General features: G+C 42.0%; 2 protein-coding genes across 4 annotated transcripts in view; one reads left to right on the top strand and one right to left on the bottom strand.

The window, feature by feature from the left end:
- The first annotated feature begins 234 nt into the window (after positions 1-234).
- LOC133005610 (parapinopsin-like) lies at positions 235-2,435 on the top strand. Its single transcript, XM_061075350.1, has 5 exons — positions 235-565; positions 1,431-1,521; positions 1,615-1,852; positions 1,932-2,174; positions 2,298-2,435. The coding sequence occupies exons 1-5, from the start codon at positions 235-237 to the stop codon at positions 2,433-2,435; spliced, it is 1,041 nt and encodes a 346-aa protein (XP_060931333.1).
- Positions 2,436-2,987: 552 nt separating this feature from the next.
- Positions 2,988-15,265, bottom strand: part of LOC133004716 (cyclin-dependent kinase 17-like) — a 39,833-nt gene continuing 27,555 nt past the window's right edge. For 2 of the 3 annotated variants that reach the window (XM_061074209.1, XM_061074211.1), the window contains exons 5-16: positions 12,092-12,148; positions 11,858-11,972; positions 11,636-11,730; positions 11,444-11,506; positions 11,029-11,152; positions 10,220-10,340; positions 9,765-9,862; positions 9,553-9,658; positions 9,276-9,318; positions 9,102-9,192; positions 8,942-9,019; positions 2,988-5,749 (exon numbers count right to left, since the gene is read on the bottom strand). In XM_061074209.1, the coding sequence (XP_060930192.1) occupies positions 5,712-5,749; positions 8,942-9,019; positions 9,102-9,192; positions 9,276-9,318; positions 9,553-9,658; positions 9,765-9,862; positions 10,220-10,340; positions 11,029-11,152; positions 11,444-11,506; positions 11,636-11,730; positions 11,858-11,972; positions 12,092-12,148 (1,029 nt within the window). In that variant the 3' untranslated portion in view covers positions 2,988-5,711. Of the gene's footprint in view, positions 5,750-5,911; positions 7,326-8,941; positions 9,020-9,101; positions 9,193-9,275; positions 9,319-9,552; positions 9,659-9,764; positions 9,863-10,219; positions 10,341-11,028; positions 11,153-11,443; positions 11,507-11,635; positions 11,731-11,857; positions 11,973-12,091; positions 12,149-15,265 lie in introns of those variants that run through there. The other variant, XM_061074212.1, reaches the window with a different exon arrangement.

The following is a 15,265-nucleotide window of genomic DNA, read 5'->3' as shown; positions in this document are numbered from 1 at the left end:
ACAAACATGCTGCATCTTTACCTACACACCTCCTGTATGCACCTGCCTATCATCGCTTTTCCTATTTTTTATATTTTGTGAAACAGTTGCTTTTATCTGAGTACATTTCTGGAATTGGATTGGATTTGTTTTGAGCTGTTAATGGACTCCTGACACTTACATTTTTTTTCCAGGAGGCAGTTTGTGGCATCAGCCAAAAGCACCACTGTCATTCACGCATCTACACAGAGCAAAATGGAGTCTGTTGCCCTCCATAGAAACTCGTCATCGTCTCACAGCTCAGACGACGCAGAGCTCCTCTCTCAGACTGGCTTCACAATACTGGCCGTTATCATGGGTGTTTTTTCTGCAGCGGGGATCATCCTCAATGTCCTGGTGATCGTGGTGACAGTGAGACACAGGCAGCTGAGGCAGCCCCTCAGCTACGCACTGGTGAACCTGGCTATATGTGACCTGGGCTGTGCAGTGTTTGGAGGTCTGCCCACCACAGTGACCAGTGCCATGGGATACTTCAGCCTGGGACGTGTGGGCTGTGTGCTGGAGGGCTTTGCTGTCGCCTTTTTTGGTGAGTCTACGGCTTTTTTATTTTTGTGCAAAAGAGAAGTTTGCATAGTTTGAGTTGTACAACTTGGTATAATTGAACCCGCATGGTGGTCGAGGTAGTACACACATCTTTTGGTAGAAGCAGCAATGTAACAATGCTCCATCAGTAAAGCTAAAGGTGCTGTTTAATAATCCTTAGTGCAGACGTTATCATCAAAGTGCTCTTAAAGAATCACAATTAAAAAACATATTTTGGCCCGTGTTAGTGATATAGTGAATGTTTTATTGTATACAACATTATTGGATTTCCAATACTGTTGTAATGATGAATATAACATTGATTAGTTAACATTGAGCTTGTTACTACTCTACACATATATTTCAGTATAGCTTGCTCTAATGGTTTAAAGTAGAGAGGTTTGGCTTCAGGATAAACCTGAGGGACTCCAGGAGAAATTAATTGAGCAAGAAATATGAAGATTTAAGTTATGTTACAGAAATCCATATTTTTTCTTTGTTTTTAAATTAATTCAATCAGTTATTTTAATCAAACCATCAGAGAAGTGACAAGTTGGAATATTTTTTTGGTTGAACTTTATAAAATTCACTGACATTTACTCACAGTATTTTTATTATTTATTCTCTGAACACATCCCCTTTGCTTCTTAAGGTCTGTGTTCAAGCATGATACACACCCACTGCACAACTTTATAACCTGTATATGATCATTATGGTTTTCATTGATAAAAATCAAAACTATCAGTATGTTACTCTCAAAGGCGAAGGAGATTTTCTTGAATAACGTTTTTGAAGGTGGTAGAGACTCGTAATGAATTTGTTTTGACAACATTTATTTTATTCTTATCCTCCACTTTCTTTTCTTCTAGGTATAGCAAGCCTTTGTACAATAGCAGTGATCGCTGTTGAACGCTACATAGTGGTGTGTTTTCCCATGGGCGCCGTCCTGTTCCAGACCAGGTATTTAACATCCACATCTCACTGAGCTGCATCACACTGCGTAAAAAAACTTGATGGCTCCACAAACTGAATCCCACCCTCTGTTCTCCTCAGACATGCAGTGGCAGGAGTGGTGCTGTCGTGGGTGTGGTCATTCGTGTGGAACACTCCTCCTCTGTTTGGTTGGGGAAGTTATGAGCTGGAGGGAATAAAGATTTCCTGTGCCCCCAATTGGTACAACCGTGACGTTGGGAACATGTCCTACATCCTCATGTACTTTTCACTTTGTTTTGCCATACCCTTCTCCATCATTACCCTGTCCTACTCCCGTCTCTTGTGGACTCTCCGTCAGGTGAGAGACACACATATGATGGTCAATGGATATTGTTGTTGGTGTCATAATAAAATGTTTGTGTATCTTGGTCTCCTAGGTGACCAAGCTGCAGGTATCTGTGGCTGGGAGGACAAATCATGTGGAGGTGCAGGTGGCACGTATGGTGGTGGTAATGGTGTTGGCCTTCCTCGTCACCTGGCTGCCATATGCTGCCATGGCCTTGGCTGTCATAATAGACTCCAGCCTTTATATTGACCCGGTGATCGCAACCATTCCTGTTTATTTGGCTAAAAGCAGCACGGTCTACAACCCCCTCATATATGTTTTCATGAACAGACAGGTAATCCTTCGTAGGAACACGTATACTACTCACAAATAAAAAGAGAAAGACAATAAATTTAGCACATACAATCATATGTTTTCATTTCCATTTGAACCATGTGTGCTGTATATGTGTTTTCAGTTTCGAGGATACGCTGTACCTACCTTCCTGTGTGGCTGGAACCCGTGGGCCTCAGACCCACAATCTGAGGGGGAGTCAACTGTCGTCACTATCAACAAGAGCCAGAAAGTCTCACCTAAACAATCTTTAAAAGAATAAAAGAATGTATTAATGCAACTTGGGCCCTTTCTTTAGGAAACATCACATCACCTTAACTCAACCAACTCCCTCTTTACTGGACTGTAAGCAAAGTCGACAGCCCCCTGGGCTTGTTCTCTGTGATGGATATTAGTGATGAATTACTTAAACACTAAAATAAATCATAAGAACTAACATGTTTGCTTCTGTTTATGAATACCTTTAAAACGCTAAAACTAGGTTGAGTGAAATCATCATCCTTTCCTTAAGTCTTAACTAGAAGAGGCGCCCATTCAACATAGTGTAAATTAAAATGAAAACATACAAACATTACTTTGTTCATAGGGGCTAACAAGTGACCTTTATTTAAATTTTCGGAGTTATTGCTTGAGTTAAATATCAAATGTGGTAGAGCTTAAAATGTTCTTTTGGCAGAAATATACATTTGTTCCATGTTGAGAAAAATTACTTCCAAAAATGAGAATCAACACACGAAGCTGATGTTGTAATCAGTCACACTTGCAGTATATTTTCAAAGGATTTATGACGAGAAAAAAAAAAGTACTTACACTATTCTTATTTTAATTCTTTATTCTGTGTACACATCCCCTTTGCTTCTTAAGGTCTGTGTTCAAGCATGATACACACCCACCACACACAATCAGACCTTTTGTAACCTGTATATGAGCATTATGGCTTTCATTGATCAAAATCAAAACTATCAGTATGTTATACTCCTTTGCAATGTGATACTTCACTTCCAGCCTTTTGGATCCAGCATGTTATACAGCAAAAAAAGGAAAAATAAACAACAACAACCTGTCATCAGTAAAGTCAAGTCTCACAGTTTGATCATTCACAGTCACTTCCCCCTCTCTAAATAAACACAAATCCAATCATCCTATTACCTTGGCGTTTTATTGATTACAGAAATATTGCTATGACTTTCATTAAAGAATTGCAAAGAAAAAGCCAGAATGTGAATAGCTGTATCAAACCTGTACACGTTTGTATATACAGAGTGAGGGATCTTCTATGTACATGCTACATACTGTCACACTCTGGGTGAATAAGTAGTCCTTCTGACAGGCACAGACGTGGGATCACTTCGCCTTTTCCGAACCCGCACCGAGAGAAAACCCTGCACGAGTGACCCGAGGTCGGTGCCCGGGGGGGAGCAGGAGACTCTAATCTACATCCTCTACAGCCGAGATACAGGATACGTCAACCTATTGGTGTGTGAAACAGTTGTGTGCTTGAAGACCTGTGGTGCTTTGAGGATGGACTGTGGTCCTGTTGTTTCTGGCAGTTTGCAACAATAACAGCATGAAACAACAGTGTGTCTGAGCTTGAAATACTCAAAGAGGTTTCGGTGCCCAGTTAAACAGGCGACCTGAGAGTATTTACTGTACTTCATACCCCCAGGTTGAGTCAGATTTGTCATACAAACTATCTGGTCCCCATTCCGGCAGCACAGCGCACTGTAGATGTGATCCATTTCAACTGAAGGTACCGTCTCAACACTGCATTACAAGTTAATGTGGCGTTTGGTGTCGGAAGATCCTGTAGTAAGATAAAGTACCGTCCTGAATTTAAACCGACTGCAGGCATAATCCTTTTCCAGCAGCAGCTATTTCACATACCAACTGAAAACATCAGTGCGCTAACGTGCAAACAGGAGATGACGAGTAAAGACACGGGTAAGTCTCTGCACAGCAACGTTATGGGCAAACTAAGAACGACGGGATGATGCTGAGAAATTCATATTCTCCTTCACATACACTTCAGAAAAAAGGATTGAAGGATTTCAAGCCATGTCCGACATATAATCCGTTCTACTTGGGGGGGGCATTCATTAAACGACACTAGCAATAAGTCCTGAGCTCGAGGAATGTGCAACACGTCCCCAGGCAGTTGCTGCTCCAGTGAGAACACAGTAAAGACTGAGAACAGCATCCTGGAATTATCATTGCTTCAGACAAGTAAAAATTAGGTTCATATATATACAGATTTCTATTTTCTTTTCTTTCTTTTTTTTTCAAAGGAACAAAAAAAACAAATGCACATGGAGTCGGGCATGAGAAGGTGGGGGTTTGTCGAATGGTTGATCTACATTGGTAAATAATCAGGTGCAAAGAGAACATCATCAACACCTGTGGACACAATACAACAAATCAAGACAACGTCTGAGTCAAGGCAAAAGAGGAAGGGGGTGTCTAAGAATAAGCAGGTGAGGATTTGTACACTTCCTTTACCCCTCCGTCCTTCAGTGTTGTCCTTCTTGCGTACTGAAACAGGAGCATCATTGTGGCGTAGTGCTCTAAATGAGTGTGTGACAAATGAAGCCATGGCCTACTACTATGTCAGTGAGTAGCAGTGCTTTTAACGGTAGTGTGGTGGTGTCCAATACATTTTTTTTGGTTTCTCATATTGATTCTTCTTCACTCTAATAACTAGCGTGTACTTTACACCCTGCTCTGCTCGAGTGACTGATGAGGTAACTTAATAACAACCACCCTGACCTCCTGACGATAAGGTGCTAAAGTTTAACTCTGTAAACCTCAATGATCTACACACTCTTGCCATCAAGTGTGTGTGTGTGTGTGTGTGTTTATGTTTGTGTATTTGAGAGAGAGGCAGGAAGATAGAGAAAGAGAGATGTGTGTGTGTGTTTATATTTGTGTGTTTTGGGGGCCAAGAAGGCGAGGGTCTGGGGCTGAGGTGCAATATTCAGAGTTTGAATTCAGGCTGAGGCGTGTTATGAAAATGCATTCTACAGCTCAGTCTCTATATGTACAACAACAGTCGAAGACGAGAACAGAAGTCACAAATGAGAGGGAGCAACAGGGTTCCTTTCTCTCGTTCTTTGTCTTTGAATCGTGTCTCCTCGCGTTCCTTCTCTCCCACATTTCAGTGATGCAGAAAGATCCGTTCAAAAGACCCAGAGTCAGACCACACATCCCAAACGCTGCCCTCCTCTGGTCAGCAGCGGTAGCAGCAGCAAGGAGAATGTCCTCTCACACTTTCTGTCCACGCACACGCTCTCATTTTTAATTTTTCCGTCTTTGGGGTTGAATTCTAAGTTTATATTTATTTTTTGGTCAAGTATGAATTCTTCAGCCTTAGTTCTGTGTTGGTTTTGTTTTTCAATGTGTGTGTGTGTTTGTGTGTTTGTGTGTTTCTACGGCAGGATGTGTGTCGCTCCTCCAGCGTGTGTGGCAGGGTCAGTGAATGTATGTCTAGGAGGACAGCTCCAGGTGTCACTGTCCTCTGGGCCTCAGCGCCCCCCCGGCAGCACTAAAACAACACACTCTGCCTCCTGCTCTTTCCCTGGGCTGAGAGAGAGAGAGAGAGAGAGAGAGAGAGAGAGAGAGAGAGAGAGAGAGAGAGAGAGAGAGAGAGAGAGAGAGAGAGAGAGAGAGAGAGAGAGAGAGAAGGAGAAAAAGACACATGTGAAAAAATGACATTTGATTTGAACACAAACGCACACCACCACACTCCTAAATAAAATTCCACTCCAAGCCAACAGCAAAAAATATACTCTATAAGGCATTAAGCATAAGATTTACATAAAGTTTAAATCAATCATTAAATCGATATTTTCATTATGGATTTAGCGATAGCGAGGACCTGCGGATACACACTCCCGACCAATAGTGAGTCAGTCTCAGTCTCAATAACTAATCCAAACCAACATTTGAACAAACATTAGAGTTTTTGATTCACCAAGAATGACAGAAACCAGATATGTCATAAAACATGTATTTTGACTGTTTAATTTGTCTCATTATTAATGACCCGTCCAATAACAGAGGAGTCAGGATTTACGATCCATTCCGCAGCCATCCACTAGGAGACGACAGAGAGGCTTCACTTTTGAGAAGCTGTCGTGTCATCCCTCTTTATAAACACTGTATGGTCCTGGTGGTTATGGTTCTTGAAATTACACCTTCCTCTCTTCCCTCTAAAATAAGATAATGTGGTCACTGTCATGTTGTAACAGAGGAAGTGATTTCTTAATTTGTTGCCACAAAGTATGACGAACTCTATGGTAAAAAGGTAGCGGTGTAGTTTCAGGCTTTTAGACAATAGAATGTAAGATACCTGTAGTATTATCACCATCAGGAAAACACAATACAGTTGTATAACCTGTAACACAGTGTGTGTACTCTAGCTGGAGCTGAAGCTAAACCATACTTACCAGTAGTGGTAACACACTGCAGTAAAACAAACACCCTTATCCATGCTGAGAGAAAAGTGCATTTACAACACACCCAAGCAAACACACACTATGCCAAACCATCACTTACAGTCTTAACAACAAGTCTACATCTCTCGCTGCAGAAACCTAAACAGGACTGCAAATGAAAAGAATCAAATGACTCCCCATTCTTGGATCACATTCTTTTCCATTATGAATATATCATTGCCCCTTTAGTCCCTGAAATGAACCCTGGGAGTGGCTGACTCTGTCAAAAAGAGAGTGAGGTAAGTGAAAGTCGAGATGACGCCTGCAGGGGCAGGCTGTGAAATGTGATGGGAGACCGGCAGGAGCAAGAATGGGGAGTTTAAAAAAAAAAAAAGATGAAGGAAACAATAAAAAAAAAAAGACATGAGGTCTAAAACATGTGAAATAATACGTCGTTATGTTTCAGGGGAAGCAGGGACGGAAGAGAAATGCAACCTGAGCAGCAAAGATGATGATGACGGACAGAAGAAAAGATGCAAGTGACAGCCACATAGGAAATAAAAGAGGTGAAACTCACAGAATGAAAGAGACCGTATTTACCAGAATGGTAGGGGCCACTCAGCCAGTGGAAGTGGAGGAGAGATTGTGACTCTGAGCCCTGGGATTGGCTGCTTCTCTCTGGAAGTACTGCGAGGGTGCTGAGCCTAGCTTATGGGCCATCGCTTTTTTAGGGGTTGGGGGTGGGGGGGGAGCAGGTGGGTTGGGGAGGACGGGAATATTGAAGTGTTGCGGAGGAGTTGGAGTCGGGCACACAAGGGAGACAGAGAGGATTAAGGGAAAAGATGAGAATTTGCGAAAGAGCGTGGGCACCAGGAGAGAGGAAGGTAAGGGACAGTTTATCAGGAAACGACAGAGCGGCAGCGGGAAGCAGAAAGAAAGAGACACACACACACAGGCTGAGACTGTGATAAACACAGAAAGACTTCATTTGAGCACATTAGGCATGCATTGTTAATGAATGCAGTGTTTGAAAGTAAAACTCCTGGGATGCTCTGAAATAAGCGAGGCAATGTAATCGGTTAACTTGAAGTCTTCAAATTAGCATCCTTAAAAATCGAGTCGTTAAATGAAAATGTAAATCATGACTCTAGAATACAGCGTATACTTTAAACCTGACAGTGAATTAATCCGATTTGACCTTTGGTAAAACCTTTACTTGTGCCGCTCGCTGTTAACCACTTGTTGATGATCTACTTTAGTTCTGTGAGTGCATAACCAACGGCACACAGTGTAATCTGCTGCTATTAAAACAAGACTAAGAGTCTATAGCCATGCTAACAGCTCTTTGAGGCAGGACTTAGAAGCACAGTGCTGCTTTAAGCTCAATCCTAATGCTATCATCTCACAGGTCAGTGAGGCTGTGCTTATAATGCTACATTCCATTAAACCTCAGAGCTAAGAATTAACATCCCTGAGTCGGAAGTTGCAACTGAAATCGGAGTTTCGACTTTTAGAAGGTCAGCGGAGCCTCACCACCCCTGACTTGGAAATCAAAGATGTCCGCTATATGTAAAGAAATAATCATGAAATCTGTAGTTTTTACAGTTTATCAGCACTTCTGTCATACAATTTGTTGTTCATATAGTACCTTCCAAATCCTGTTTGTGAATGTGTTGCTGCTGTGTCAGTATGCCTGAAATGCCATGTAATGCATTATTATAAACTGGTTTTTCTAACAATGGCTATCTGGCTTATGTAAACATGTTCCTGTGCAGCTGGAACCCTATTAACTCGAGTTATTCGGGTGTGACATCATTCTGAGGGCTGAGTTCTGATGTGTAATGGAACGCGGCATAAGCACAGTGCTGCTTTAAGCTATATCCTACTGCTAGCATGGCACGCTCATTAAGACAAGACATGTAAACACACTGATGTACAGCAGGTATAATATGAATGTGCTAATCAGAACTAATCAGAAGTAATCAGAGCATGTAGCGGAGGATGATTTAAATACATTAAGGACTGATGCTGTCTAAAGCCACTAATATGGCTAAAAAGAATACCCTCTCCTCTTCCTCCCTCACAGAGCACAGCAATAACTGATAGAGACATGCAACAGAATTATTGGTTTGATACGACAATGGTCAGAAATGTATGTAAAAAAACTGTATGTAGGACCACAGAGTGGCATGAAAGAGGACACATAAAAAGACACAGTGAAGAAACTCCGGAGCAGAGTAAGTGGACAGGGAGCAAGACCTATTCTCTATTCCCACCGGGAATTCCTCATTCTCTACTTTTTTCCTCCCCCTCTATTCATCTACCCTGGAGGACTTACTTGACTCTGGGTAGACTGAGGATCTCTTTCCTGGATCTCTCTGGAGCTGGATGTCTTTGAAGGAGAAGATGGATGCAGCTAAAGTAACGACAGAGAAGTTAGTGAGACAGTGTGTGTACATGACATGCGTATGTCCAACGGTCGGACTGTGTGTACTCACTGTCAGCCAGTGTCTGAAGCTGATCTCCAAGACTTCGGAAATATGAGTGTTTGAGAGCGTCCTCAGCCGATACTCGCTTCTTTGCCTCAAACTAAAAGAACAAAGATTTTTAGCTGTTTAGTTTTAGGTACACATACGTTCAAATTATTATCCTACACAGCAAGGTTCTTTTACCTGTAGGAGCATTGAGAGCAAGTCGTGACCGTCGTTGTCTATTCTGTAATAGAAAGCAAATAGGATAGTGGGAGGGAAAGAAAAGATTGACTGTCAGTTTAGTCAAATGCTGACATAGGCCATATAGAGCTGTGTAATGTCCCTGCCCTTTCAACAGAGGCAGAAAGGCTTGACTACAGTTTCTCCTGAAATCAATCCTGCATCTTATCTTATTACATCTAACATATCACAGTCATTCAATACACACACACACACACAACTGGTTAAATCTACACACCTGGGTGCGTGGTTGACAAGGGGTTCTGGGCGGTACTGTGGGAATTTGTACGTCTTAAATTCTTCACTGGTGGTGATACCTGGCCAAGTCTCTTCAGTAGGGGTACCTGTAAGAGAGGGCAGATCAGTATACAGAGAAGAACACAGACACACACACACGTAAGAGCATGAATGTTGCACAAGCAAATTCAAATTCCACTGGTGTTGTCTTACCAAGGATGCGGAATATGAGGTGTAGCTCATCCTCCACAGTCGATCCAGGGAAAAGTGGTCTGCCGGTGATCATTTCATAAAAGATACAGCCCACACCCCTGGACACACGGACAGAAACAGAGGAATGTTACATCACCTACAAACCTGTGTTATAGTGTCGTATGGAAGTGTACATGGAGCTGTTGTGATACATGAGTCCATAACGATTTATAGTTCAAGAAAATACATCTTGAACTATAAATGGAATTTCGACAAGACCCTGTGATATGTTCCACAATGTTTTATCACAAATTGAGAAAGTGCTCAAATGCTGAGAAACACACACCTAAAATTAAAGTTTCTGCGATTTTACATCCAAACAAACTACCTAATGTAACACATACCGCCAAGTTAAAAGAGGGAACTAAATTAAAAAAATTCTAAAACTGTGTGTATCTGTTAATGTGTTTGCTCACCACATGTCAATGGGTGTAGAGTACTCAGTGGAGCCTAGAAGTACATCTGGTGGTCGGTACCATAATGTCACAACTTCATTTGAGTAGGTCTTCGTAGGGACAGACTTGGCTCGGGCCAAACCTGGATTCAAACACAAAAAAAGGGGACATGAAGTTATCCAGATTTGAACTTTTGTATCTAATGAGATTGGGTGCACCACAGGTTAACAGATCAATGAAATATCCTTCCACAACTCAACATACAAGAATATATACCTTCACATACTGAATGAGGTCCGGACTTTCAGTTGTACCTGCATTTGTATTATAACTTTCTTATTACTTAATGGAACATTGGTTTGAATATGCAAATGGGACATTATTATATCCATGGATTAATTCTAAATCCACATTCCTGTTCTAATTTGATTATACTCTACAATTCATTTGTAATTAACACAAACACTAGAGAATGACCAGTTGACATGTTTTCATTTTAACCTACAGAGGGCAGTGCTGGGAGGTTAGTCAAGAGTGTTGTTTGGTTTGAGGAGTGTGGCCTCTAGGGGAAGCTAATGAGGCTTTAAACCTCATGCAGTATATGTTTTATTTAAAAAGAAAAAAAGAAACATTTAAAACTATGCATCTTGTGGCTTTGCATCTTAGTTACAACATTGTTCTTTGAAAACTGCAGAAGGTATCAATGGAATAAAGCACATGTCAAAGCTGATCATGTCAAAATCACCAGTTACACCTGCGCTGCCTCTACTCGTGAACTTCTGAAAAGGCAATAGATAAGACTGATGTGGTGATCCCAGTAAAAGCTTTACCAAAATCTGCCAGTTTGAGCTCTCCTTTTTCATTGATGAGCAGGTTCTGGGGTTTGAGGTCTCTGTGGAGAACCTTCCTTCTGTGGCAGTACGCCAGACCTCTTAACAGCTGGAACAGAAAGATCTGTGGAGAGGAGAGGAGAGGAGAGCTTAATATTATACAAAGCCATTAAACATTATTTAAAACATTTATAAACAACCATTTACTGTTAAGAGCAATCGTATTAAGCATTATTGCAACTCAGTAATATGGAAATAAACATTTCTAGAATTATTATCATTAAAAACCTAAGCTTTCAGTGTTCTGTCCTATAATCTGCAACCTTTATTTTAACTTTTTATTTATTTCAGTTGTTGCAGGGCTATATTCAACAACATCTCTTCAGTACTGACTGTTTGTATTATTCTTAATTACCTTGACATTGTGAACACTCATGATGCTCCCACAGTCATCCATGTACTGCTTCAGGTCTTTTTCCTGACGAATGGAGGAAGGAAGGAAAGAAGTCAGGAAGGAAGGAAGGAAAAAAAGGTACCATATGTAGATTTACACAGATAATTCCTTTAAAAAACACACACGATAGCCATGCACAGTACAGGCACTCACCAGGTACTCAAACACGAGTGTCAGGCACTTGTCAGTGTGGATAATGTCATGGAGAGTGACGATGTTGGCGTGCTTCAAGTCTTTCAGGAGAGACACTAGAAGAAGGAGACACGTGAGACACTGTCAGTCAAACAAAGACAACGTGTGAAGAGAAGTAAAACATGTCATAGCGCAGGAAGTCGCATCAGCATCGAGGTTATGTCCCAACAACGGCGTCCTCACCTTCTCGGATGGCCGTGCAGGGGGCTCCCTCCTCGTGCTCCAGTCGGATCTCTTTCAGAGCCACTAAGTTGTCTGTCAACTTGCTTCGACCCTTAAACACAGTAGCATAGGTCCCCTGGAGAGAAGGAAAAACACATGTGAATACATTTGTAAAAGAAAAAACAACATAGAGAGTATTTAAAGACTTTGTGTGTGCTTTGTGTTCCTTTCAAAGATTTTCTGTGGAGAGCTCACCTCTCCTAGTTTGTCCAGTTTGATGTAGGTCTCAAGTTTCCCAAAGCCGATTTCAGACTAGAGAGGAGAGAAAGAAAAATAAGTTTAGGGACATAATGGGCGCTACCATGATAAATAATCACCAAGCCAGTGCCCCATTTATTTGGCTATAATCTGATTGTCGACCAGGCTTGGCCACCTCACCGAATTTAAGATAAACCACTCTTGTATCAAATCCTCCAGGCCAGGGCTGTTAGTTCAGCTTTCAGTCCCAGTGCGGCTGACATTTGGCCTATAACTGCAGGGTCTGAGTCACCATACTTGTCATTCTCTGTGTGTGTGTCTGTGTTTGTGCCAAAACAACAGCTTGGTTTCTCCAACACTCTCTACCGCACTCGTGCTGCAATTCGATCACCACTGAATTATGGCCATAGAAACATCTGTGTGGAACACCTGCTGACAAAGTTCAGAACCACGGAAACTGCACTAGAAGTCCACATCAGTCTGCCAAGGCTAACCCCCCCTATCTTGCCATGTTGAGAAAAAAAACTTCCTGGATCAACCACTGTATCTTGATCCATTCCAAATTTGAAAGGGCTACTCCTTGGATCATGGTCCCCGACCAAAATGTCCTTTGTTGCATAATCTTGCTGATTTACAAACCAGAGTGGCACACAGGAGAGCGTATACCTCCACCAAGGCCCGACGGTTTCCTTAAAGTCAATAAAGAAGCATCAAATTTCACACTCTCATTGTTATCAGTTCCCTAAATATGCCAGATTTTTTTTCCATCAAGATGTGTGGCTTATTCCCTGGGGAAATGTTGCAAAACCTATGTAACACCCAGATTAAAATGCCATGTGCAATTGGACAGTGAACACTTTCCTAAAGGTCCTCTCTGGTTGTACAGCTATATTATCTATGTATTATATAAATATCTTTATTTTCAACAGGATTGTGGACGTACAGACGGACTGCACACAAATGCAGGTGCATGACACATCGTTCAAGAAATTAATTCATATTTATTTTGGGCTCTAGATGTCCATGTCACTCAATAACAACCTTCAGGATGTACCATATACACACACACATCTCAACAAAATGTAATTTCACCAAAGTGTCTGTGTGACCACATTATGAGTTGTGTACACAAACATGTATTTCTTGGCCACAGGAAGTCAGTATAATGAAAAACTACTAAGGGTTGAGCTCATCCACTCCAGACGGCCTAATGGGGATAAAATATCCCTTCTAAACATTTCTATGGATATCCAACAGACGTACTTCACATCTGCGTACGCACCGTGAATTCAGAATTAATCCTGTTCTTAGTTAATAAAGGTTTAGCTGCATAATGTATGTAGCCCCTGGGTTTTCAGGTCATGAATTATAGATGGATGTAGCTATGTCAAGCTGTGATACCCACAGGCCTGCCAGTGTTTATCCCTCACGCTGACAGTTTCCCTCACTTATTTGTCTTTCTCTGTCAGGGTCGCCTCAGCTGCGGTTTAACCGCGTTTGTCTCTCCGAACGTACCCATCTCCCTCAATCTTGTGCTATCCCATCATGATGCGGATACGGGTGCCAGGCCAGCGCTTGGCTGCGGGGGGGGGGGGGGGTCTCCAGTGACCAAGTTAGCTGATGAAGCATGTGATATCTTTAAAGCCATGTCCAACAGCCAGCATCCCGACACGTTTCGGACTCAAGAAGACACACTTACACGGGGAAACAAGTGTATTTGTGTGTGAGCCTGTGCGGGTATGGGGACAGGGTTTAATTCTGCATAATTAATTAAGAGACATAATAATATCTATGTATTAAACCCAATGTGCCTGTTTCTATATCTGTATTTGGTGATGCTTGAAAATAATAAAAGAAATCTGATAAAACAAAGCTCATTAATAATAATGGTTGCGTGTTTATATGTGTGTAGTATGTGTGGAGGGATGTTTTGTGTGTATTGGATTGTGTGTTCCAGTGTTTGGACTATATTTGTGATGATGAGACACACAACCTATGCTGAAATGTAAACACACTGACCCTTCTCTCACACATAGCCGCACACACACACACCCCGTGTTTGTGACAGGGGCTGTCAGGAGCTGTGTAGCTCTTTTGACAGTGGAGTCAGTCTCCTGGGCAAAATCATACACACACTTGTCCACACCATGACACACACACACACACACACACACACACACACACACACACACACACACACACACACACACACACACACACACACACACACACACACACACACACACACACACACACACACACACACACACACACACACCGTGACACACACTAACAGACATTCAAAAAAATACAAAACACACATTCATAACCACTCCACTAAAGAAATGTGTGGCCTCTCGCATTTTTGAAGCATCTATAAAACAAAAGAAAAGCCCAGCTCTTCACCTCCAGCCCATTCTCTGCTTACAGCGTGCAACTGCGCTCCCTATCTCTGTACCTTACAATGCTTTTTGTATGCCTGTGTGTGTGTGTGTGTCTGTGTGTGTCTGTGTGTGTCTGTGTGTGTGTGTGTGTGTGTGTGTGTGTGTGTGTGTGTGTGTGTGTGTGTGTGTGTGTGTGTGTGTGTGTGTGAGCTCGTCCCTGCGTATGCTTTTGATGGCAACGGGTTCATTCCATTTCCAACGCTCCAGTGAGCTTACTCAGCAGAACTAGGTCAGGCCAAGTTTGAGTGATCAAATTAAAGCAACATAAAACCCAAAACCAAAATGTGTGCTCTGCCCAAGCACCATACAGGAACAGAGGAGACGTGCAGATAAATAGACACAACAGCAAAAGGGAGGAAATGTGAGAAGAAAGATGTCTGCAAAGTGGATCGAATGTGTATCGGGAAAAAAGTCCATTACCTCTCGAGCACTGAGTGGGAGAGGGAAAATGACAGCCCTCCACTAAGAGGAGAGGTGGCAGTAAATGGGATGTGGGAGGAGAGGCCTCTAATTAACATGATGTAGCCGGTCCGGGCTTCGATCAATCAGCCAGTAAACATCTCGCTCTGCGTCGCCTTCTACATGTGAACCCGCTGATCACAACAGAGTTTGACCGAAAGGGAACGAACGGAAAATTAAGTTAAGTAACGAGGCTTTCAGTTTTTATCAGATAGCAATAGAATTTAATATAAAGTGAACAGCAAAAAACGTAAGTAATTAGCAAGAG

Source organism: Limanda limanda, chromosome 7, assembly GCF_963576545.1.
Source record: "Limanda limanda chromosome 7, fLimLim1.1, whole genome shotgun sequence".
Lineage (NCBI taxonomy): Eukaryota > Metazoa > Chordata > Actinopteri > Pleuronectiformes > Pleuronectidae > Limanda > Limanda limanda.
The sequence above is the reverse complement of the archived record's forward strand: the minus strand, read 5'-3'. Positions and strand labels throughout refer to the sequence as shown.

Coding starts and splice junctions, on each gene's coding strand:
- LOC133005610 (XM_061075350.1), top strand. CDS start 235: ATGGAGTCTGTTGCCCTCCATAGAAACTCGTCATCGTCTCACAGCTCA. Junction 1,522..1,614: donor GCCGTCCTGTTCCAGACCAG/GTATTTAACATC, acceptor TGTTCTCCTCAG/ACATGCAGTGGCAGGAGTGG. Junction 1,853..1,931: donor TCTTGTGGACTCTCCGTCAG/GTGAGAGACACA, acceptor TTGGTCTCCTAG/GTGACCAAGCTGCAGGTATC.